Genomic DNA, 25,479 nt, shown 5'->3' on the forward strand with positions numbered 1-25,479 from the left:
ACATGGCATGCCCAGCGGCTTACCAGCCAGTGGGTGATGGGAGTGGTGGATGTACTATGTGGTGTTTTATAAGCTGGTGTCATGCGTTTTATAATCTGCAGAGAGCTGTTCTTTCCTAAATCTTTTTCATCTGCTTGGCTTCATTTCTATTCAAAGTCGCCTGTAGCACAACATACTAGATGCAAAAGAGCAATGGTCAAAACCAAGACATGTTCCAGCCTATTCAGAGGACTGGAGAGATGCTGATTTCTTACACATCAGGATAAACTTAATGCCTTTTTTTTAACTGCTGATGGAAGTGAGGAACTAGTTAAGGTCCTGTGATTTCCCCAGTCCCCGTAAGATCAGAGCACTTCACAGTCTTTAACGTATATCCTCCCAATACCCTACTGAAGTGCCGTCATCCCTGTTTTATAGAGGGGGAAATCTGGCACAGAGAGGCTGGGACTTGCTCAAGATCACACAGGGAGTCTTCAGCAGAGCAGGGAATGGAAGCCAGGTTTCCCAAGACCTTGGCTAATGCCCTAACCACTAGACCGTCCTTCCGCTCTACCGGCGCTAGCTCTGGTCAGGTACTGTGCTAACTTCCCTCATCTAGTTTCACCAGTGCACTTCAGTCCTGACATGCAGCAGCCTCTGCTCTTCTGCTCCTGACCCTCCCACTCACACCATGACGTTCTGCAATGCACCTCCATCCTGGTGGGCCTCTCTTGAACAGAGCCTACTTGTCAAGCAATATGTCCAGCCAGGGACTAGTCTGAGCACATCAAACTCGCTTCAGCTGTGAAGGACCAAGCCAGATTTCGACCCATGTACCCAAAGGTATAAATGCCTCAAGCAACTGCACCATCCAATTGCAGAAGGTCAGTGACTAATTAGTTTGTATATAATAAAATTAGTTGAAGGAGTGCTCGGTTTCCTCTCAGGATGATTAACAGTGAGTAGGCTCACAGGAGAATGCTGTGGCTTTAGCGTTAGCTCTCTTCCTACTATTTAAATTAGAACAATACTGACCAAAAAGAAAAAGGCAGTCTTTCAAAAGCTAGCATTACCACCTATTCTCAAGGACATCAGTTCAACCCTGGTTATCTGACCTCAGCTGAGACACCAAGAACCCTGCACTAAATTGCCTATCAATTCTCTAGTCATATACTTTGCAGATAGAAGCGCTCCACTCAATAGCCTCTACTACACCCCAGCACAGCACAATCAAGGTGACTCCTGGTCCCCAGCAGAACCCGAGGTTAGAGCTAAGATAGGAAGGAAGGTCCTTAGGGAGGCAAGATGATGGTCCTTAGGGAGGCAAGAAGTTCTGCATTCTACTCCTACCTCTTCTGTGACTTCCCTTCTAGCCATGGGCAAGTCTGTTGCTTAGAACAACGTTTTTGAAAGTGGCTAGTGATTTTGGATGTCTCAAACAGGGCACCTAAGACCTGAGTCACCAAAAAAAAAAAAATCACAGGCCACTTTTGGGCCTTCATTTCTGTGCCTCCATTTCCTCATTTGTAAAATGGACCTAGTGCCGTAAACCCAGCAGCTCTTCCATGGCTTCTCAGTCTATGCCCAAATTTAAGGACTCCCTGTGTAGTGACACTAGGCAGCATTGACTATGTTAAAGAACCAGAGAGAACCACAAAGTTTGCATGTATCCAGAAACCTCAATAAAGATCCCTCTTTATATTCATTGCAGCCTAGTCCTGTCTCTCCTCTGCCATGAGAGAGACTGAACCGATCCCACAGGAAAATTGTGAGGTTTAATCCACAACATGCAAAGCAGTATTGTTGTTATGCTTTGGAGTGGGCAGGCATGCAGCATCATAGCACACATAAGGGACCAGTTACATTCAGCACATTCTTTTCTGAGAATGCTATTCCCCCATGGCTTGCAATCCAGCAGTCAAGATCTTCTTGTTTTCAAAAGCTCCTTCAGACTATGCAGGGTTTTTTTTTAAATCACAAAATCTATTTTTGTCACTTTAAAAAAATACTCGATGACACTGAACCTAGAATTTACATCTGTTAACCTAGCTGTTCAATGTCGATAAATGCAAAGTAATGCTCACTGGAAAACATAATCCCAACTACACACACAAAATGATGGGGTCTTAATTAGCTGTTACCACTCAAGAAAGAGATCTTGGAGTTGTCGTGGATAGTTCTCTGAAAACATCCACTCAATGTGCAGCAGCAGTCAAAAAAGCGAACAGAATGTTAGGAACCCTTAGGAAAGGCATAGATAAAAAGACAGAAAATATCATAATGCCACGGTATAAAGCCACGGTACGCCCACACCTTGAATACTGCATGCAGTTCTGGTCACCCCATTGCAAAAAGATATATTAGAATTGGGAAAGGTACAGAGAAGGGCAACAAAAATGATTAGGGGTATGGAACAGCTTCTGCATGAGAAGAGATTAAAAAGACTGGGACTGTTCAGCTTGGAAAAGAGACGGCTAAGGGAAAATATAATAGAGGGCTATAACCTCTATCATAGAGGGAGGGAGAGCTTAGTGGTTTGAGCATTGGTCTGCTAAACCCAGAGTTGTGAGCTCAATCCCTGAGAGGGCCACTTGGGGGATCTGAAGCGAAATCAGTACTTGGGCCTGCTAATGAAGGCAGGGGGCTGGACTTGATGACCTTTCAAGGTCCCTTCCAGTTCTAGGAGATGGGATATCTCCATTAATTATTATTATGAAGGGTGTGGAGAAAGTTAATAAAGAAGTGTTATTTACCCCCCTTCAAATAATAAACAAACCAGGGGTCGCTCCATGAAATTAATAGGCAGCAGGTTTAAAACAAACAGAAGGAAGTACTTTTTCACACAATGCACAGTCAACCTGTGGAACTTGTTGCCAGGGAATTTTTTTGAAGGTCAAAACTATAACTGGGTTCAAAAAAGAATTAGATAAGTTCCTGGAAGATAGGTCCATCAATGGCTACCAGTCAAGATGGTCAGGGCTGCAACCCCATGATTTGGGTTTTACTAAGCCTCTGAATGCCAGATGCTTGGACTGGAGGACAGGGGATGGATCCCTCAATAATTACCCTGTTCTGTTCATTCCCTTTGAAGCACCTGGCATTGGTCACTGTCAGAGGACAGGATACTGGGATAGATGGACCATTGGTCTGATCCAGTATGGCCATTCTTAACCTATCTGATCTCTTTTGAAAGTTGTATTTTATGTTCATATTTAATTAACATTAATATTTGTATTAATATTTGAACTTGCCTTTCCCATTTCATTGAGAACTACAAATAATTTCCGTTTGTACTCAAGTAATTATGTATAGCCAGTGTAAACAAAGGACATTTTCGAATTTACTGATGTTCACTGTTTGTTGGTTCTTGTAAATGTATATATTTATAGTAAACTGGTGCCTACCCAAGCTTGCAGGTGTTACGTGGTGCCCCTTGTTGGGTCGTCAGCTTCTGAGACTGAACCTTGGACCTCTGGATCTAAACACCTAAAAGGCAAAGCTGCAAACCATGTTGTACCAGGCTCACCAACCTCTACCTGTGGCCCAGCCACCATTGGTTTGGAACAAAGCCACGCTGAGTGGGTGTGACTTACACAGGAAGCCTGAAACAATAGCTCTGCAAAGCAATAATTGCTTTATTCATCACAATGAAGTGGGTGTGGCTTACACAGGAAGCCTGAAACAACACCTCTGCAAAGCAATAACTGCTTTATGCATCACAATGAAGTGTTACCTCTGAACCCTAATGCTGATGCTTTTAATGATGGCATTGTCAGCTATTTCACTGCAGATCATAGAATGCAAGAAAGGAGAGGGACAATCATATTATGAAGATCTGCACACGCCACAGTGAGTTATCTCATTTTGGCATTTCAGGTGGGTGGGCTTGGTTTGTGAGCAAGGCTTGCTTTATAGGTGAGAATGGGAGATTACCAGTACTTCCCTCCTCTCCCCCCTCTTTGATTCTATCCCTATTTCTATATCACAGACATGGAGATCATTACTAGCACGTTTGGTACAGCACAGCCAGGAATGGATTGGCCAGCTCCACCACATGGGTGTGCATGTGTCACATCTCGAGTATTTGGGGAGGAGTATGCCCACTAATCTCCTTTCACCAAGACTGTGTGGAAGCAGCAGCTCCAGAGACTCCCTAAGCCTGTAGTACGAACCACGTACCCCTACCTTTGACCCCTCTGGATTTCCCTAGTGCAGAGCATCACTCACTGGACTATGGACGAAGGACCATATCTGGCCCTTCACTCAGGACAAAGGCTGGCACTCTGTTCTGATAGGGTCCGTGCACTGCACTTCCTGGGACTGGCTCCACGGCTCATGACACTTGGTAGAGAGAGGGATCAACGAATGCTTTGTCCCCTATCAGCTAGCCTAGGAGATGCAGAGATGACAGCGGCCTTTCCATCTGCATATATGTTCCTCTCTCCACTCTCCCTCAGAGCTGTGTATCTGGGCAGCAGAAATACTTCTCTACAAAGCAGAACAGCACCCGGTGGACACTTTGCAGAATTGCATTGGCAGTGTTACTACAGCACATCTCTGCGATGCGCCTTTCAGATTATTGAACTTCTCCTAGACAGTTCTATGAATGGATGGATTTGATCTACATTGATAAGAGTTTCATGCTGTTAACTGTATGCCTCATTTTTCTGACTTGTTTAGGTAATTCTAGTCAATCATTTCTCCAACAACGATCGGTCCTCATTGTACATCATTTCCCAAGCAATATGCTGCCTGCTGCTGAAAGACACTGTTATTTTATGAATGTAATCTGCTTTGAGATGAACATCTTTGGACCAGAATTCCCAATTCAAGTGGGCAGCTCAGACACCAACATGATAGATAGTAATCTCTCCCATCAGTGTCAAACCTGTATGGCTTAACAACAGACAGCAAATAATGTAGAATGTCAAAAAGAAGGGGATTTTTTAAAGCACGTTGAAAGTGTGATGCAGTGGTGAGGAATGTGCAGAGCAGTGCCATGCACTGAAAATGCACATGAATTTGGGCTGGCGCTACGCAAACATTTCCACATGCAAATCCAAACCAGTTCAGTTTGAGTTTTTCCACCAGACCCAATCAGAGCGTGACATTTCCAGCCTTTTGTTTTCTCAGTAGCACAGAACCATTTTTGCAACTGATAACTCTGGATTATAGCCAGGCCCACCGACAGGGAGGGAGGCGGGGAACAGGGCCCTCGCCTGGGCGGGCCGCAGGGCTCCTAGGCACGTGCGGGGTGGTACCAATGTGGCAAAGGCGGCGAGGCAGGCATGTGGAAGCCAGGGTGGTTCTAGATTTTTGGCTGCCCCAAGCAAAAACAATTTTGGCTGCCCCCCGTCCCAGCCCTGGGCTCCTCGCCGGACCCCCCTGCTGCCCCAGCCCTGGGCTCTTCCTCCCACCCACATCCCCTGCCACCCCAGCTCTGGCCTCCCTCATTCCCCCCCACCATTGCCCCACATACACACCTCCTGCCGCCCCAGCCCTGGGCTCTCTCCCTCCCCACCTGCACCCTCCTTCCGCCGCAGCCCTGGGTCACTGGTAATTCGCTCCCATGGCAGGTCATTCAGCAGGAATTTTAGATGTGCACAGAACACAGACAGGATTGGTTCCCATATGGTTACAGAACTGCAGTAAAGTGGAACAATTTTCAGCTTGTGTGATTGGAGGATATCTGGATGCATATTATAAGACTGTCCTACATAAATGAAGAAAAGTTGAGGTGCCTTTATTATTCTTTTGTTCCACTCTGTTTCTATGGGGAATTTGCCAATGCAATATCACTGTCTTCCTTTTAAACAAACCAACAAACACACAAAAAAGGCAATGGCTGTTGAAAATAGCAATTCCAATCCTAATAACCACTGGGAAGCATTTCTTGCTCAATTTTATCCTACTTTTTCTACAGCAAGTTACAGTGGATCAGTATATTTGATTTGGGAGAAATGAAGTAACAGCTGCCCAAACTGAGCTTGAGCACTCCTGAATTTTGAGGTGTTCAAATCTGGATGGCAGGTGCTGGGGGGGGAGGGGGCTGTGGCTCTGCCGGGGAGCACGGCAGCATGTATGCAGCAGTGTGTCTGGCACTGCGTGGAGCCAGACACGCTGGTCTGAATGGCACGGTAAGGGGGCAGGAGGGTTGGATGGGGCGGAGGTTCAGGGGGGCAGTCAGGGGCAAGGAGAAGGGGGGTTAGATGGGTCAGGGGTTGGGGGGCAGTCAGGGGACAGGCAGCAGTTGGATAGGCATGGGAGTCCCGGGAGTTTGTCAGGGGACAGGTAGGGGGTGGGGTCCTGGGGGGGGGAAATTGGGGGGGGTCTCAGGAGGGGACAGTTGGGGACAAGGAGAACGGAGGCTTAGATAGGGGGTGGGATCCTGGGGGGCAGTTAGGGGCAGGGGTCCCAGGAGGGGGTGATCAGGGGACAGGGAGCAGGAGGGGTTGGATGGGTTGGGTTTTCTGTGGGGGGCAGTCGGAGGGAGTGGATGAGGCTACCCTCCCTCCCTGTGGAGTGTCCTATTTTTTGAATGTTAAAATATGGTATCCCTACTCACAGTGAAGCTCTCCATTCACTGCAGCATGAGGTCTCAGCTCTCTCACTCCCTCCCCCTGTTTCCTGTTGGTAGTGGCCAAGAGAATGCTGGGAAATGTAGTTCTTTCCCTGCTCCAGGGCTGGCTCTATAGGCAGGGAGCTAACCAAGGAACTACAGCTCCCAGGGTCCCCTGTTGGTTCTCAGCTCCCATGCTGGATCGCTGCAGTCCCTGCAAATGGGCTTCCCCAAGCACGTGCTTGCTTTGCTGGTGCCTAGAGCCTCGCCTGGTGGAAGCTCTGGCTGTGCTGGAAGAGTGCCTATTGACTGTTCTGCCCTGGGGCCCGGAATTGCTGTCGGCGGGCCTGATTATAACCAGACAAAAAGACCCCCTTTTCTCTTGCCGCATCCGCCCAGCAGAAACTCTCCAAGAGTTCCAAGCCTTCTGGACTCAGGCATGAGGGATGTTTAAAGCAACAACAACACCAACAAAAAGATGGCACACTTTCTTGGGACTGTAAAGGGAGATTCTCTCTCCAAAGGCTGTTACCCTGCACTGGAAGGCTAGTTGGGATGTCCCAGCCCCTCTTTCTATCTGGCTGTGTTGTATAAGACAAGTTTAGGTTTAGCCTGCTGGGTGGGGTTGGTGACCTGTGATATACAGGAGGCCAGACTAGTTGATCTAGTGGTCATTTCTTGCCTAAACCTTTATGACTATAAGTCTAGCTGGGGCAATAGCTTCTTCTGACATGTTGGATAGTACAACTGGGAAGAGAGAGGCCAGTACTTATGGCTAATAGTAATAATAAATACTTTGCACAAACAACTTCAATAAGAATTAACTCCAGCACCCAGCAGGAGACAAAGTACGATCCACCCTCTTCATCTTATTTATTAAACATAGGTAACTGACCGTGGAGTAAAAATAGTTCAAGCAGCTACATTACAAGCAAATAAAGAACAAGAATATGAAAGATTAAGTGTAAAGGTTATTTTTAAGGCAGATCAACCCAGCATGTTTTATCCAGGGTATTAAAATCACACTTTATTATTACTGCTTGAAAACACACTGTTTTCTTTGATCAAAGGCTTCCTAACAGAATCTTACTGTTTTCAGGCCAAAGGACATGAGTCACTAAGTATGCCATCCTATTCCTATAGGTCACCCTAACGAAAGGTACATGTGATGCTCCCCTAGAGTAAGGAGAAAGAGGAGTGAAATGGCTTTGAACACATCGTCCCTCTCTCTAGTCTAATGATAATGACTGGTGATGAGAATGTTGGTTTACAACACTGTCTGGATCCAAAAGGGGTGCCAAAAAAAAAAAAAAAAAGACTTGATAAATTCTTGCGAGCTCCCTCTTCTCTCCACACTTTGGTTCTTGCTTGACCTCTACTTCTCTTTCATTACACCCAAAGTTGTTTTGGAGGGGTAAGCTACATTTTATGTGTGTGTGAAACTTGCAGAACCACAATGGGATAGAGCGTGATGCCCTGGTGTGAAAACAGTGAGAAACAGCCCGCATATCAGTGCAGCCCAGAATGCCAAGAGGAATTCCAAAAACATAAACAAATAAAACCTAAGGTCTAGTTTGTCTCTTCAGTGGACAAAATCAGAGCCTGAAATACCAGTGGATCAAGCAATTAAACTGTAAATGTAGTCATTAGCAACTTCTTGGTAATTAGCCTCTCAATTCCCAGAAACCTGTGGTATCATTTCACATTGGAAAGTTGTCATTAGGCTGCGATGATGAAATGTGATGAAAATGTGGCACTCTTTCCAAGCAGAATAGGCTAATCAATTTGAGATAGCCAAAGGAGACATTGCCCCTAGGAATCTCTATACCAAACCCCAGTTCATGCTGAAGTAGGACTCTGGGAATTTAGTGAATCTCTGTGGACATGCTTACAGGGCCAAATCCCAAAGACCTGGACTCAGTGGAAAGTTTGCCTGAGTAAGGACTGCGTAAAACCTGATTGTGGGATCTTCAGCACCAAAACAGATGTGAGCTAAAGAAGCAACTCCATTAGCTAGTAACAGTAGCAGGCTGTTATCCTCTATGTGAACTAGTCACACGAGGGGGACATGACACACTTTACAAGTATGTTATATAAGCAACACAGGATTTGCAGACATGATCAATAAAACCCATAGTTTAGAGCCCTACTAAGAAGTGTCAGTGATTTGACTAAAGAAGTTCTTAATGACCTCCCATCTTACCTATATTATGCCAGGAAACTTAAAATAAATTGTAATTTTAAAAAACCCAACAACCCTGCTTTTGTTACATTAGAGCAAATCCAGAGTCTCTCCATGGTGTTCAGTCAAGCTACTGTGGTTTTACACCACTGTATATCTGAGAGCAGAATTTAGCCCAATGTATGACATTGAAATAAAAACAACATCGAGGCCATCCATTTGTAAAGGAAAAATGTGCAGAGGTGGAAAGGTTAGATGGTTCTCTCTGTCTCTCACTGTGTAATAGCTTAAACTGTGTTTAAAAGGGTCTCCGGGTGACATCATTGTTTACTCAAATCAATCTTTTCGTTGTAATAGCAGAAGAATCTTCTAAACTGGCCAAATTTGTTGTTTTGTTCTCTCCTGCAGCCTTGTGCAGCTGAAACCATTTTTAACTTCCTTGCTTCGTGTTCATCTATAGCTAGATCTAGATAAAGTGTCCCCCCACACGTTATACTATTATTTCATCTGATTATTCATGACAGGCATTGGAAAAAAGTGCTACCTATACACCCTCCAAGATATAGCAATGGGGCTTAAAAATGGACTAATCTTGTCTCCACCTGCACAAAAGCGCAATTGCAAGATGGAGTGAGTTGCTTCTTTGGCAATCCCAGTCCTTCAACACAGACAATCCAATAAACTGAATCAGATGAAAACCTCAGTCTTTGGAAAGCGCAGGGAGCAATTTTTCAAATCATGTTCCTTCCCCATATGTTAGAATTAGCAGCTGAGCACAAGGTTCAGAAGTTCGGCATGGAGGCTTTATCCTCCTTGTTCTGACTGGCAGGCCAGATCAAGCTGTCTCTCAAGGAAACTTCAGGTACTGGCTTCAGCAGGCCCAAAAGTACCCTGATGAAATCACTTGTGCTGCTTTGGATCTTCCACTTATGGCTGAAAAAAGCAGTTAAGGCATTTTATAGTGTTTTAAAGTAGTTAACTGACTTCAGTGCTTCTTTGCACTACAGTAATGCAAATAATAACTAAGAATCTGTTCATTAGAATTTGGAGCTAACAATCATCTCAGCTTTTATTTAACCCAAACTAAATTTGCCCATCCTGAGTTAGGAAGGTCTGTTCAACTTCCTCCTGCAACCTTTACTTAAGCGATTCATCTTTGCTCATCCAAGTAGTCCCATTGGCTTCAGAGGGAGAAGTCGTGTCAAGATAGCTGGACTAGGCCGGTGATTTTCAGTCTACACACCCAACAGTATTTATTACTAGCGTCTTTTATTTTTATCTAATGCTTTGGTGGAGAGAGGAGAGAGATACTATTGTCAATAGCATTTGTTAGGCGCTTCAGAAAGATACGAGGCCAAGTTCAGTGGTGCTGCACTAATGTCAGTGATGAATTTGGCCAACTGTCCTTGCTGCGAGAATATAGTAATTGAAACAGACACATAGTACAATGCAGCAATGCAGAGCTCGTTTCTCCTCTCACCTGGAGTACCGTCACTGAAAGCAAAGGTCTGGATTTATGTCTTGGTGATGGAGAGCAGAATCTGTCCCACTGGACTTCCATGAGTGCAAGGGAGAGGGACTCTGGCCCACAGCATTTGGGGTGATCTGAAAACTTGTGTATCACAAAGTGGTGCAGAATTTTTGGTTCAGATGACTACATGCCCTCTGCACTCTTCTTTGTAAGGTGGATTCATGGAGCGAGAGCCTTCATGGACGAAGTGCAATGAGAGCTGTGGCAGTGGAGAGAGTGGGTTACTGCTGCACGAGGCAGAGTGGGCTAGTGACATAGGGCTGGAGACTGCAGAATATTGCGCACATGGGGGATTTATATTTCTGTAAGGAAAGACAGAGACCTTGTGATTTGCTAGTTACCATCCACAAGACTTTATTTTCCTCTCTGCAAACACAGGCACACACTACTGTCTTGCAACAAGCATTTCCTCTATGAAGAAGCACTGTAATTAGGACTGCAGCTAGAAAGCGTTTCAATACTACAGCATGGGCACATATTACGGGCCCACCAGGAGGCAGTTTCAAGCAGGCGGAGCACCGTGTGATGAAGCATGGAAAAAAGATCTGTTTATAATCACTGGAGAATAAACACGGTACTTTTCTGCAAATTGGAGATGGGCCTGGATCCCAGCCCAAGATCCCAGCACTTCCAAACATCTGGGAAGTTCAGATTCAGACGTATCACCACAGATGACCCCGCTGTCTATAAAGGGCCAAATCTAAATCTCAGTTTTTAAAGACTGAGGGAATTTGGGATCTGGATCAGAACTTTGTAGGGGCAAGCCTATTTCTGCTGTGAATCCGCAATTACTGATTGCATCCTTCTGTGGATGGAGGAGAAATCTGTTTGTTGCATCACTAGTTTTGATAAGTTAGGCTAGGGTCCTGCAAGGTGGGAAAAGCTAGAAAATCTGTTTTCCATTTATTGTCAACATTTTCCAGTTGTGCACCCAGCATTAGTTGCCATCAATGGGAACTGAGGGTGTTAAAGCACCATATAGGGTTGGCTCCTTAAACAGCAACTGTCTTCTTTTGGGAGACCTCTGTGAGAAATACGTGCTGCCAAATTCTGCTTACAATTATACTGGTGTAAATCCAAAGTAACTCCATGGGAGTCCTATGCAAAATTTACACCACTGTAACCATGAGGCAGAATTTGACCCATGGGGTGAAATTTCCTAACCTCCAACCCCAAGGAAGCAAACATTTTGACTGAGGTGTTTTGGATTCATGAAGGTTAAAAAAATGAACAGATAATAACAGGATCAAGCTTCCTTGACCCTCAAATGAAGAACAATTCCAGACAGCCTGCAAGCTCCCTTCTGCACTTCCTTGGCAATCTCTTTCCCACAGTTAAGAAAAACACAGGAAGATCTAAGGAAACCTATGTGGAAATGCAAAAGACGAAGGCATGTGATCTGAAAATAGAAGGAAAGTCCATACATTTCCTTTACATACTAGTCTGAGTCCAGTTTTTGGCTGAATTTTGAAATCTTTGGGACCATATGCTTTTGCCATTACCTCTAGGGCATAATGGGAAACTGACTTGTTTGGTCCTTCATCACTTAACAGATTAGACAATGTGGTTTTCTTTTTGCCTGGTAACTTCAAGAATTCTTTCACAGTGCTAAAAACTACTGCTTTAGAACCACAACAAAGGCCCGCTGCATTGGCTCAGAGACACCATCGGCCAGTTGTGAATCCCTTTGTGATTACATGTATTAGGGAAGCTTGCAGAAGTCACATCTCATAAAGTTCAGCACGGTGAAAACTTACTGCATCCGACTGCAGAAAGCTAAAGAGATTAAACTGCAAACCACAGGCAATCCCACATTGGCTTGCCAAACCTCTGCACTAGTCCAAACTTAAAAGGGAAGAAGCAAATTTAATTTGGGCACAAGGAAGAGAAACTGTGCAGATCTCCACTCGCAGCAGGGCTCAGAAATTCCTCTAGGTCTTTCAAACTGTAACAATTTTAGGAATCCTGAGACCTCAGGGTAGATTGGGTGATGCTTTGGCAGAGGGAAGGGAGGACAGGATGTAGTGAAAGCAACAAAGTAAGTGCTTAAAGGGCAGACTAATCAAAGAACTTGAAGGTGAGGGCACTGCAGTGCCTCTCAAAACCATTTCTATTCACTCTCCCCTAAACAATCAGTGTGTGTAGCTTTGAGTTATCCTGTTAAAAAGATGGCAACATTCTCATGGAGCAATAGGTCAACCTGCTTAGATCAGTGGATTAGTTAGTAAAAATTTGCACAGTGCTTTGAAAATACAGGGCTTAACTCAGATCTCACTCACGGTGGTTTTATATCAGTGTAACTCTACTGACGTCACCAGCCCACTAAATTTACTAATTCCTTCACAGTGCTTTCGTGGTATAGAACCATAACAAGGGCTTCATTGTCTGTTTGGAGAATCAGACCCATGAAGAGTCCGTATGAATGCAAAGCATCTTCACTCTCAATTAGAAGTTTGTTTCAACGCTGATAAAGCAGAGTGGATCAGGTCATATGATGAGTCCAATGATAATCATGTGCACAATTCAGTTCTGCTTTTATTCTCCTTGATGGTTCTAAGTGAGCTGTGTCCCCAGCACAGAGATGCTGGATCAGCCTCACCATGTAAGAGGCAATCAGGTGTGCTCTTTGCATTACCATGGGGTCAAGCTGAAAACTTAATTAAAAATCTCCATAAGATTAAAAGAAGATGCCACCAGCTATCTACCCATGTGCAAAGCATGTGCCAAGCTGGGTAGTAACAACCTCCTTCCCCCCAGCTACCTGGACCTTGGATCTGGTCTGGTGCAGAGGGCAGCCCTAGATTAAACCCCCACCACCATAGAGAAGTTGGAGAGGGGTGGGTTGAGGACGAAGACTGGCTCTGGTCCCCCTCACACCAAATTAAATGGTGCTCTTTGAAGAAGCCAGAGCAAGACAGCAACAGGGGCAGAATTGTGACACCCTAAAGGGTTTCCCAGCTTGCTCCTGGCATGGTGCAACTATGCACTGTCTCTTACTCAGGGCTGAGCCTAAAGGTTAAGTCTAGCCCTATATACGTAGTCACATTTTGGCTCACTTCTACTGTGAGCCAACACTAATTATTCCCAGTACAATTAATGGGCCCAATCCTGGCCCTAGCTGCGTCTGTGGCATGGAGCCCCCAGAAGCTCCATGACATGGCCAGTTTCTGCAGCTGTGGGTGCTTTGGCAGATGTAGAAGGGGAAGTTCCCCTCCAGTGTAATCATGGCCACTCAACCCCTTTGCTGCCCTGGGACAGAATCTGTGACTCCATCCATTTTGAGTGTCCTTCCAGCTCAGTCCAAACCCCCTAGGCAGCTTTTTTCTGAAGGTCACTGGCTCTTTATCTGCCATATCAATCTACTGAAAGGTGGGATGTTATTTTTGCATATACTCCATCATGCTTGGGCAATGACCATTTTGTACTATCAACATACAGACGGTTTACATTTCACCTCAGATGTGCTCCTCCTAGCTTCCATCCCACCAGCCTTCCTCCTTCTCCTCATTTGAGGAACAATGGGCCTGGATGCATTTTTAAGATTCCATCTGTCATACAAAAAACATCTCTATATGGTTTGCTTTAATATTGCCTTGTGATCCCAAGCTTTCTCCTGGTACAGCACTGCTCCCATGGTAAACTTCAACCATCTATTTATATTAAATGGCATTTCCAGATAATAATCTGCACTGGTTGATTTTGGCAGGTTCTGCTGTTTTCTATGTGCCTTACAAAAAATAAATAAAAAATAAGTGTCTCGCCCAGTGAGGTGAGAGACCATTTATTCCAGTGAACTGTAGACACTTTTATACCAGGATCTCCACTTATTTAAACAACCTATCTTGCTGGCCAGAGTGGCTGAATACAGAGCTAGGCTCTCTGCCCTATTTCTCTCCCATGTCATGAGGTACAGAGGAGCAAGAATGCCTTATCAGCATTAGGAAGGCTTAATATCATGTTAGTCATCTGAGATGAGCTGTGAAGGAAAATGTTAGGGGGTGGGATCTATTTTGCTCTCGGGCTGTTGGGATAGCCAAAATGTCTTTTAATTACTGCCCTTTGCAATTCCCATTTCAGTCTCAATAAAGGGGAAGTCTAGCCAGTGCAGAGGAAGAATAAAAGAGCACTCCAGGAAAATGTAGAAAATATCAAATTTATTATGCAACTACAAGGGGGTTAGTCTCAATGTCCTGCCCAAACTCTCATCTGGACAGTTAGAATCTACTTATCTGAAATTCCCCCGGCAGTTTTAAAAACTGTTACAAGGTGAGCTGAAAACAGCTTCCCCATTCCACCTGCATTTCAGTGGTGGAGAAAGTGACCCCTGTTGTATACAGTTTGTGAAGTATGTTGGATAAAAATGCAACAGAAGCATAAGACATTCTAGTTCAATTCAATGTGTGCATACAGCACATTACAGATTCTCCATCTGCCATTCAAACACAGCACTGGCTGCTTGGAAAAACCAACTATTAGTCTCCTATTCCTGACTGCACTGATGAAATTTTGTATTGTATTTGGAAACCTTTTATAATGGTGGATGAATCCAATGGCACCATAAAGGATGCATGTATGGCTCAAACTAAGGAATGTGAATCTTATAACATAATAGAGAGTTCTGATCCGTTATATAGGAAATGGGAAATAGCAATATTTCAAAATAACACAAACTTACCCCTACTATCTTGCTTAGATTTAGATGTGTTAATGGGGGGAAGGGGGAGAGGAGGGAAATTATGTATATGCATATTCTTGTAATATTTTCAATGAAAAAAGTGTTTGGAAAAAATAAAAATGAGATTCCTATAGAAACCTTGAACAAGTGGATTTGTTCTGTGCTCTCGGTATTCTTTTTTGTATGCTTTTACTCTCTGGAAATTATGGGACTTTAAAATACTTTTTATCTTCCTTTAATACATTAATTATTGTAAAATTATTTCTGCTTAGTTTTGAATGTGGCAGTTTTAGACAGGGAAATTAGTATAACACTAGCTTTTAAAAAGAGTTCTGTACTGTTTATAACATTTTTCTACAGTGCAGCAGATATTTAGAAAATCACATTAGCAGTGGGACATAAGACTTGCTTTTATAAAAAGTGAGCAATGGTCTATTTGGTCCAGTATCCTGTCCCGAACAGAGACCAATGATGGATTCTTCATAGAAAGGCAAAAACATGCACAATATTGCAATATTTTTCCATGGAGCTAACTTTCTTCCTGACCCCAGTCAGTGATCATTTTATGCTCTGAAGCATGATGATTGGGATAATTTTCTAGTACTAAGGTGTGATGTCTTAGAAACATACAGGCTACTAATGACAAGCCATCAATAGTAGTAATAAATATAGGTATGGTTGAAAAATGAAAACCTATTTTCACAAAAATATTTGAAATATCAAAGTTGTTTTTATGTCAAAAAGTTCAAAATAGAGCAACTTTTTATTTATTTTTTGAAAGTTGTCATGATTTTATTTTAAAATGGTTCTCAGAACCACTGAAAGATGCTATTGAAAAAGGTTACTGGAATTTTTGACTTACTGAAAACCATTTTTAATAAAAAATGTCAGGATTAAAAAAACAAAAAAGGCGTTAACTTTTTCATGCCAAATGACAAATTTGTCAATGTCAGCTATTTATGGGAAAAAAAAGTTTTTGAAAACAAACAAACAAACAAACAAACAAACCAAAACCACTTTTTCACTAGGAACAACAACAACAACCACCACACACCCAAACAAATCACTTTCCAACCAGGAAAAATAACAACACTTTTTTTTGCCAAAAATTTCCACCAGTCCTTGTGTTTAGAGAATAAAGACTGTAAATGCAATAAGAGTCAAACAGAACCATTTCAACCTTGTGCTAAGAGGAATCAGAACTAAAATATGCAACAATGCCAAAGGAGGAGGAAATGCTATGACAAGCATGGAGCTATTCTAGATGATTTCAGTACATCTACATATTTTGGAGCTAAGCTTTTTGGAATGGGGCTGGAGATTGCTGGGATGAGCAATGGTCTGCCTGTTACCTCTTCTGATTTGAAATCAGATCTCAGCTTTACTATGGTCAGGGTGCAGGACCTGTTGCTGATCCATGGGCATGATTAGGTTTCAGGGAAAATACAACCTATCAATGGTCTAGTAAGATATAACTTTTGTCCTCAACCATCAATACAGTAACTCCTAAATGTTCTTGGATTCCCTAGGTGCCATCTACACAGGTCACGGCAGTAGTCTCCTGACCTGTGACATGAGGCTGATGGCAGAGTGATGGTGGCAGTCATCTCAAACCAATACTAATTAGTTGTAACAGAGCGAGTACTTGAAGTCCTCTACTGTGGCTGGGGTATTAGCTAAGAAAATATCCCTTCCCTTGGTGTCTGTCCCAAACAGAGGAGGAGGAGAACTGGTTTGACAACAGCACTGCTGAGAAGGATCTGGGAGTTATGGTGGATCATAACCTCAACAATGCAGTACTGCTGCAAAAAAAGCAAATGCAATTTAGGGTTGCATTAAGAGAGGCATAGCATGCAAATCATGGGAGGTGTTAGTACCACTGGTTAGGCCTCAGCTGGAGTACTGTGTCCAATTTTGGTCAACGCTGTATAGAAAGGATGTAGAGAAACTGGAAAGGATCGAGAGGCAAGCAACAAAGATGATCATAGGGATGGAGTGCAAGCCATATGAGCAAAGGCTGAAGGAACTGGGTATGTTTAGTTTGGAAAAGAGATTAAGGGGGGACATGATAGCAGTCTTCAAATACTTGAACACTGCCATAAAAAAGAGGGAGAAAAGTTGTTCTGTCTTGCCACAAAGGGCAGGACAAGAGGCAATGGGTTCAAACTACAGCATAGCAGATTTAGATTAAATCTCAGGCAAAACTTCCTAACTGTAAGAACAGTAGGACAATGGAACAAACTGCCGTGGGAAGTCATGGAAGCTCCGTCACTGGAGGTTTTCAAAAGGAGGCTGGATAGCCATTTGTCCTGGACGGTTTAGACACAACAAATTCTGCATCTTGGCAGGGGATTAGACTAGATGACCCTTATGGTCCCTTCTAGCCCTATGGTTCTATGATTCTATGACACAAAGCTCTACCCCTCTTTATTGTCAGACAAGGATAGGGCATTCTCTCTCTCTCCCTTCTCAGTGCCTGACTCCGAAGGGGCATGGATGAAATTGAGCTGGGTGAAGCTCTTGCTAAATACAGTGGGGGTAAGACTGCCAGGTAAGGAGTCTATTTAGAGGATGCAGTGGGTGATATCTGTACCTGGTCCATTTATGTGGGCGTAAACCCACCCTTTTCAGTAACAGTTGCAATATGAGTGTGCTCCTGGATTCCCAGCAAGAACTGGTGGCCAGAAATGCCTTTTCCTGACTGTGCTTGGCCAGGTACTTGTTACCAATTCTCTCTGATACAGAAACTGCCATGGTAATACATGCCTTTGTAACCTTCAGGCTGGACTGCTGTCTTATGCCCTATATGGACAAACTCTGAAGACCATTCAAAAGTTACTGTTAGTGGAGAATACAGCTGGCTGCGTACTTGCAGTGTCAGCCAGAGGGAGTGCATTACAGCAATTCTCTGAGGACTGCACAAACTTCCTATTTGCTTCCAGGTGCAATTCAAAATGTTGCTACTGATGTATAAAGGCCAATCAGTTATGGAATCACCTATTTCCCCACATGCTCTAACAATAACTGAGGTCAGCTAGGGCACTTCTACTAAGGGTAGCTGGTGGCATGGTATTCATGACTCTTGCCTATGGAATCCACGTCCTCTGTTGGTCAAGCAGAGCTTAAACTGGCCCTTTAAGGCATGATGTAAAGCTCATGTTTACTCCAGGTATGTCTGTGAGGCATATATGGAGCTTGTTTCTGAGTTTATCTGGGCTGACCCTTGCTAGCAAGTGTTTAAAATGTTGGTACGTACACCCAGAGGCACTGTGAGGGAGCATTTTATAAGTCTCTGAATAAACCAAACCAAATATGTGGATTCTAGTAATGAAGCTCTGGTAGTTTACGGTACTACCAGAATCCCTCAGCAGATCTGTCTTCCTGATATGGTTGGTTATTGATTATAGTTGGTGGAAATTAACCGTACCCCTAGAGCCTAGAGACACACTTCATACTGATAAGGAGACTAAAGAACCAATAGTCTGGTGTTTTGAAAAATACCCAGGGCTCAAGGAAGACTGGAACATTACTGGCAGGAGAAATTTCACAGTAAATAACAGACCATCTCCTATATACAATCTGATGTGCCATGAATAAATAGCATGGTAATCCAATGAAATCCTCATGATTAATGAAATAATGGAAGACCACATGGCACATGGAAAAGCTCTTCTCAGTCTCATTAGCCCAATTATTCTCTTGCGCCAGCATAAATCAGGAGTAACTCCAGACACACATTTAGAAGGAGAACACAGCATTGATGCACAACCAGGTGCAGAGGAAGGGACAATACAATCTAGAGAGAAGAAGATTGCTAATGCAACTTCTTTACCTATGGACCTTAAGAATTGCACCCCTGAATTATTCTATTCCCCATGAAGGAAGTGATTTCATAGATTCAGCTTGCCCCATGCACAACAGAGGGCTCAAATATATGCTATAGCCTCAGCTTTTGAAGCCTCGTCTTCTTCAGGGTATTTCAGATGATCAAATACAACTTGAAATTTTCCCATATAGGAGAAAGATACTAAGCCCCACAAATTGCTATTTTTAACTAATTGTTGAAGCCTCAAGGCCGGATATCAGAAGTGTTAGCTGGGGTGTGTGTGTGTGTGTGGGGGGGGGGGGAATCCTTCAAATGCATCGCACGTCGAGGACCTTTTCTTGAAGATACATCTTTCTCTATTTCCAAATATTTTAATGAAGCACTGACCCTTTTGAAGTATTCAAACCTGAGCTCCCATTGCTTTTGGTAAAAGAACTGATATCTAGTGAGAGAGCCCTTGTAAACTTTCAGAGGGGTAGCCGTGTTAATCTGAATCTGTAAAAAGCAACAGAGGGTCTGTTGCTTGTAAACTTATTACAGGAAATTCAGAGCCAATTCCTAACTGGCCCATTGGCCGCCTATTTAATTAGGCGTTACTGTGTGGGGGTGGGGATCTTCCAGAAGAAAGCCCAGGGCAAGGACAGGGAGGTGATTAAGAGCAACGCACAAAGCTTGTTACTTGCTCAAAGTAAAGTGTTATGAATTCAGGAGCCTTTCTGAGAAAGTTCAGCCAGGGCTGAAAAGAAAAGAACCCCAAAGCTTCTTCTGATGGGCGCCTGGGAGCAGTTTAATGCTAAGTAAGTGTGAGACTGGAGAAAAATGTGAGTCGTGGATCGAGAATGGAGCCTTCACTTCACCACAGGAACTTGAGGGGGTCAAAGCCTTGGGGTGGGTGGGTGAGAGCAAGTAGATTCAGCAGCTAGGGAACCAGGACCAGGTAGGCTGGCTTTAGAGCAGTGCACTCTTTCCAAGCTTGCTGTCCTTTTCTAAAATGCAAAGAAAGAGCTTTGCCCTCCAGGTGAGTTCTCCCATAGCACTCACACAGCTCTCCTGAAAACCCACCTCAAAGCCACCCTTTCTCTTAACTTCAACACGGGAAGTCCCCACCGGGGCCGGGGATGCCTATTTGCAGTTGCAAGCGCCATCTAGCGGCAGCTCCCCAGATCTGCTACCTCAAGGCACTTGACTCCTTGTGATGCCCAAACCCTGAGAAAGTAATTGAAACCATATCCAGGAGAGAAAATCCCAGGCAATTAAAACAACAACATAGTTGAAATAGTTGCATCCATAAAGGAAACCAAATTTAACTCTGTGACAATACAGGCTCCCCACCCCCCCCAAAAAATGGACCGAGCCAGACTGAAAATTTCCTCTCTAACAAGTCCCCAGACCTTAAACAGAGTCCTTGCTTTGCTGCTTCATGTAGGGTTATTACAGATGCCCACACGTAACGCGCAGTATCCCATGGCGCTAGGTTAGTGTACTCAGGTGCATGCTTGCGTTCAGCAGGAGAAAAAATAAATACACGGAAAGTTCAGTCAGCCCTAGTGTTGCTTTTGCCCCCCCCCCCCCCCCTTGGGCAAGGTGCTGGGCCAAGCAAGAAACCCAGGAGCTAGAACCACATGGACAGGGGCACCAACCAAGACCCACACATAGGGGGAAATCGTTCCTCTCCATCCTACCCAGGGATGTATCATTATTCTTTATTTCAATCAGCTAGTCAACATCCAGGAGTGGCTGGTTTTGAACTGGTCCCTCTGATATGACCGCTTGGGTAGACTAGGTAGCTTGCTGTGAAGTGGCCTTAAGCCGATGAGGGGGAGAGAACCAGTTCCAACCTGGATACCGCACCGGAGTGAGCAAACACAGAAGAGAAAGTTGTCGTAGCAAAAATAACACTGTGAAATCAAAGGAGCGTGTGAGAGAGAGAGATTGAAAAAACCATGTGTAAACTGCTCTTACCTTGTAGCCAAAGCAGTCCATGAAGCACACAAACAGCCAGGGCGGTGCAGTGCTTTGGAATCATGTCTGGTGCAGATGTGAATGATGAGTATATCCTTTATAAACGTGCAAGAAGGGAGATCTGTCAATAGGGTCAATTTCTTTCCAGCAACAAGTTTCAAAGCCCTCAGGCTGGGTAAGGGCGGGGAGGGGGAAGAACAAGGCGTCCAGAAGTTCTCACTTGTTGATTCCAGTGAAACTGCGCTTTCCATTCACTGCTTCCCCCCTTTGCTACAGGTTTTGTTTGCCTCCCTCTCTTCTTGACGGCCAAATGTTATTTTTTTTTCAGAATAACTTTATTCCTTGTTTCCCCCCTCCGAACTCATGGGATGATCTGGGGTTTTTTGTTTGTTTGGGTTGGTTTTTCCCCCCCCCCCTTTTTTTTTTTTGGCTAAAATCTGATTAAAGTAAAGAGACCGGTGAGAAGAGCAGATGTTACACAACTGACCAAAGGGGTTAACAAAGCGAAGCAACCGCAACAAAAAGTTTTGGTGCAAAGTTTTTTCGAGTCACTGAGCGGCTGCTTCTGAGTCGCTCTCTTCCCTTGGGCTGGGTTCTGGTTAAAGTGTCTGCAACCAAGAGCCTCCGCTGAGGTCTGTTTATCCAGGGAGGTGCAGGTGCTGCAGGGATCTGGAGGAAGAAGCTTTTAAACTCTCTCAGGCTTGCGAGACAGGAGGAGGGGGGGAACCAAAACAAAACGCCTGCGTCCCAGTAGCTGTTTCAGCTGACACGAGCCCACGGGATCTCTGCTACATGGTGCTGGGGGAATCACAAGCCCAGGAGCAGGCGACCGGTTCGGCTTCTTGCAAGGAGTGGGGCTTCTGCCTGGGCAGATCCCAGTTTAGGTATTTCTCTCGCTCTCCCCCACCCCTCCCAGTTTGATCTGCTTTTGCTGGGATGTTTGATGTGAGCCTGGGATTCTTTATAGGGAAAGAACAAGAGGAAGGAGAGACGTCAGCAGCAGAGCCAGGGGGGAGCTTCTCTCGCTCGCTGTCACTTTTCCAGTGCTAAGGTTCCCAGGGCTGCTGCTGCAGCCTGAGATGGGGCAAAATCGGCCGGGATTTCAAACCCTCACACACATGCCAGCCCTTGCGCTGGGTCTCGCCTAGCTGCTAACAGGTGGGCAGGGCTGCTCGGGGCAGGCAGGTGGCACCAAGCTCAAGCTGCAGTAGCATGAGCGGAGTGGGAGGCAGAGGCTGGTCGAGGTAGCTCATCAGGTGGCAATGTGCCCCTGGACTCCTTTCCCCGGAATGGGTCTGGCACTGGGTTTGGGGGCGCTGGACCCCAAGAGGTGCGTTGTTGCTGAGTTCCCTCATGTGCACCAGAGACACCGGCAAGCAAAAGGAAACATACAAGAGAGTGGACGAAGAAATAAAACTTGCCCCAGTTTTCTGTCTGTAAAGGTGCTGGAATAACCTGGGAAGTTGCTCAGGATATCGGTTTACAGGTGTTTTGCTTTTCGTCGGTGTTTCTTTCCCTCCCATCAGCCAAAGTTACATGAGCAGAAGATACGGATTTAACAGAAGTTGGTTTCCTGACCTGATGTCAGTTCGATCAAGTCCTTTTGGAATGTAACTGGTATTTTACTACAGCTTTACGCAGCTTTAAAAGCGCTTTACAATTCATATTTTTGATATTGCGGGTTGCAGGCCATTCGCTGATGTGTGTGACATACACACACACGCCTGTGGGATGGTTTGAGCAAAGAGTGGCAAGAATAAAGAGTTGATGCAAACAGAGCATTGGAAAAAGAGCAAGGTTTGCTTTAACTTATACGTTTTGGCACCCCAACCACATCAGAAATCATTGGGATGCTGCTGTAAGCAAGGCAGATTGCCCCTCACTTTGTAGAGATATTTATAAATGTTTTAATCGAAAATGCAATAAAGCAAACTCACTTAAAAAAAAAAAGTATCTTAGGTGAATATCTCGATCTGCCCTGTCTTGGGTTTTGAGATAGCACCGACCACTGCCTATTTCCAGGTATTTGGGTGTAGACAATGCTGCCCACGCGGCTGAGCTTGCTGGTGTGGCCTCATGCCTTTCCTCTGACTATGCCAAGCCCTTAGCGTGGGCGAGCAGCACTCCCAGATCAGAAGCCCTGAGGACCCTGTAAAGTGATACAGTCACTGTCCCCTTCCACTCCTGCCCAGAGTTGGACACTCCTCTTCCAGATGCTGCTGATCTTCCAAGGAAGAGGACCGTGGGCAGTTCAGCCTAAGTCCAGACTTTTCACAAGAATGAATGTTAACTGACAGTGGTTTGCCCAGCTGTTGTCAGTATAAGTTAATAACTTACCTATATCTAGCAGCTTGGATCCTGAAAGGATTTTATAATCTGTATGCAGGGGGATCACTCACTCAGCATGGAAATGCACCCAGGGCTCAGATCTCAATGGGGAGCCATTCTGTGCTATCAACACTACCCAGCAACAATAATATACCGAAGTTATACATCACCAAAGCGCTACATCTCCAAAGCGCTACAATAACATGAGTCCTCCCAGCTCCCTTGTCAGGCAGATCAGTATGATGGAGCTCAGATCCTACACTGATGGGGGACAGATAGAGTAGATTATTATTTCTGTTTTATTTATGGAGAAAATGAGACACAGGTTAAATGATTTGTCCTAGGCCACACAGCAAATCACTGGCAAAGCTGGGATTCAGTCCCATGCTCATTCAATTAGTCTTCTGAAGAGGAACTGAAAAATAGCCTGTGCATTGGAATCTACAAGGGAATCTGAAAACCTGGATTTTAGTGAAGATGAACTTTGATCAGCTGAACTTTTGTTCCCTTTTTTTTGAGATATACAAATCTTGTTTTTATCTTTTGATGCATGTAACAAATATATACACACAATAGTGAAATACAGTCAGATCAGAGCAGGAGATTAATACAGTTGAACATACGATTACAGATTTTAATTTGCAAGAGAGGTGACCAGACATCAGTTGATCAGAAACGTGATTCATGAAAGCCATAAACACAAACTCTACAATAAAGTGTAATAATTCTGAATGTCTGAGTCCAATGAATCATTTCCTACAATAATGCAGGAGGTACAATTAGAGTACAGTGTTCTCAATATCACAAGAGGTTATCAGGTTGATACGAATATTAATACCCAAGTCACTTCTAATACAATACAAGGAATGTACCTCTCCCTTTTGTATTTTATAAATTAATATATCGGAGTACACATCCTCATCCAAATCAGTGTACCAATTCTGAACTGATGGTCTGGGATAGAAATTCCTTCTGCAGATCAGGTAGCTGTGGAGAGTTACTTTTAAATCTCATAATAGTGGATAATAGTAAAGAACGGTCATGTAGGATTAATTGTGCATTTCAGGAGAAATAAAATTTCCAGTTAAAATTTGCAGTATCTAATATTTTGGCTTCATAATCACAAATTTGGGGGCATATCTACAATATGCCAAATTTAATCAAATTCCTTCTAGATTGGTTGCACCTCCAACAATATTTGCAAGCTGTATCTTTCCAAGCTCTTCAGAGTCCAACAGATTTTATGAACTATCTTATTATGCATGCACTGTACTTTTGCTACCCTCGTGCTAATTTTAAATTCATAATCCAGAACCTCTTTGCCATTGTTTAGGAGTAGACTGTAGTTCAAAATCAGTTTCCCATATGGATTTTGATTTTCAGAAAGCTCTGTATGACTATACCAACCCAAACAGCAATAGATAAGAACTGGATAGTGAATGTGCCATTCCTGAAACGTTCAGACAAACAATTAGCAATAAGAGGGTTTGAGGGTGTGTGCACAATTTGGGGATTGAGTGACATTACTAACCAGCTGCAGTAAAATAAAATTTTTGTTCTTCAGATGCTTCAAATGTATCTTTTAATGGTTGAAGAGCGAGCAGATGTTCATCTTTATCTATATTTCCAAAAGCTGAATGCCAACATTTATCCAAATTACCCTGGGGATGATTTTATTTTGAATTCTTTATTTTTCTCAAAATTGATATAAATTAGTACCAATAGCCTATATTGTTCTTGAACATATCAGTACACATGTGGCAAAAGTAAGCCTTCACAAAGTATAACAGACTTACAGAACAAAATAGTAAGGTCCATTCCCAGAGACAGAAAAAAGCAACTTATTAACTGTAATATAACTTAATAATAAAACAATTATTCTTGCCAGTAAAAGTATTTCACGCAAGAAGTTTTACAGATTTTAATTAATTCAGCCTTACAACACACCCATGATTTAAATAAAGACTACAGAAAGATCGTTTCACCAGCTAATGAAATGCAGCCATCTCTGGGGTGGAACCTGGAGATTATTCAAATGTACCCATCAAATCAATTACATAAAAAGAAGGAAATGAAGAATGCTGTATCTAACTAAACTGCTGGGGGATTTAAATGGGGAGAATTAGAATTTGGCCAGAATTCTAGGGCTACCACCTCTACTCTTAGCTAACGTGCATGCGTTCTTTAGAGCCAGGTCCCACAGGGCAGGGCAGCCTCTGTGTGCCGAACTGCATGTGTAATCCAGCAGCAAAACTGGCTTAACCAACTCATGGAAGATCTTCCCAGAGTCAGGGTGATCCTCTGGTAGTATAGAGCCAACATAGGGGCCTTCCTGATGTTGATGTAGCAGGGGAAAGGGCTGCAGAAAAGAAGGTGTGGTTGGCCCCAAGTAATCTTCAGCTGTGTTTTCCGCCCCCTGTGTCCACTGCAACCCTGT

General features: G+C 43.9%; 1 protein-coding gene across 2 annotated transcripts in view; it reads right to left on the bottom strand.

Annotated features, from left to right (window-relative positions):
• LOC117882473 (vascular endothelial growth factor receptor kdr-like) overlaps positions 1 to 22,170 on the bottom strand; it is a 183,285-nt gene extending 161,115 nt beyond the window's left edge. Inside the window, exon 1 of one of the 2 annotated variants that reach the window (XM_034780741.1) lies at positions 20,715 to 22,170. In XM_034780741.1, coding sequence (XP_034636632.1) covers positions 20,715 to 20,778 — 64 coding nt within the window. In that variant the 5' untranslated portion in view covers positions 20,779 to 22,170. The remainder of the gene's footprint in view (positions 1 to 20,714) is intronic. The other variant, XM_034780742.1, reaches the window with a different exon arrangement.
• Between the last annotated feature and the right edge of the window lie 3,309 nt (positions 22,171 to 25,479).

Source organism: Trachemys scripta, chromosome 9 (assembly GCF_013100865.1).
Source record: "Trachemys scripta elegans isolate TJP31775 chromosome 9, CAS_Tse_1.0, whole genome shotgun sequence".
Classification (NCBI taxonomy): domain Eukaryota; kingdom Metazoa; phylum Chordata; order Testudines; family Emydidae; genus Trachemys; species Trachemys scripta.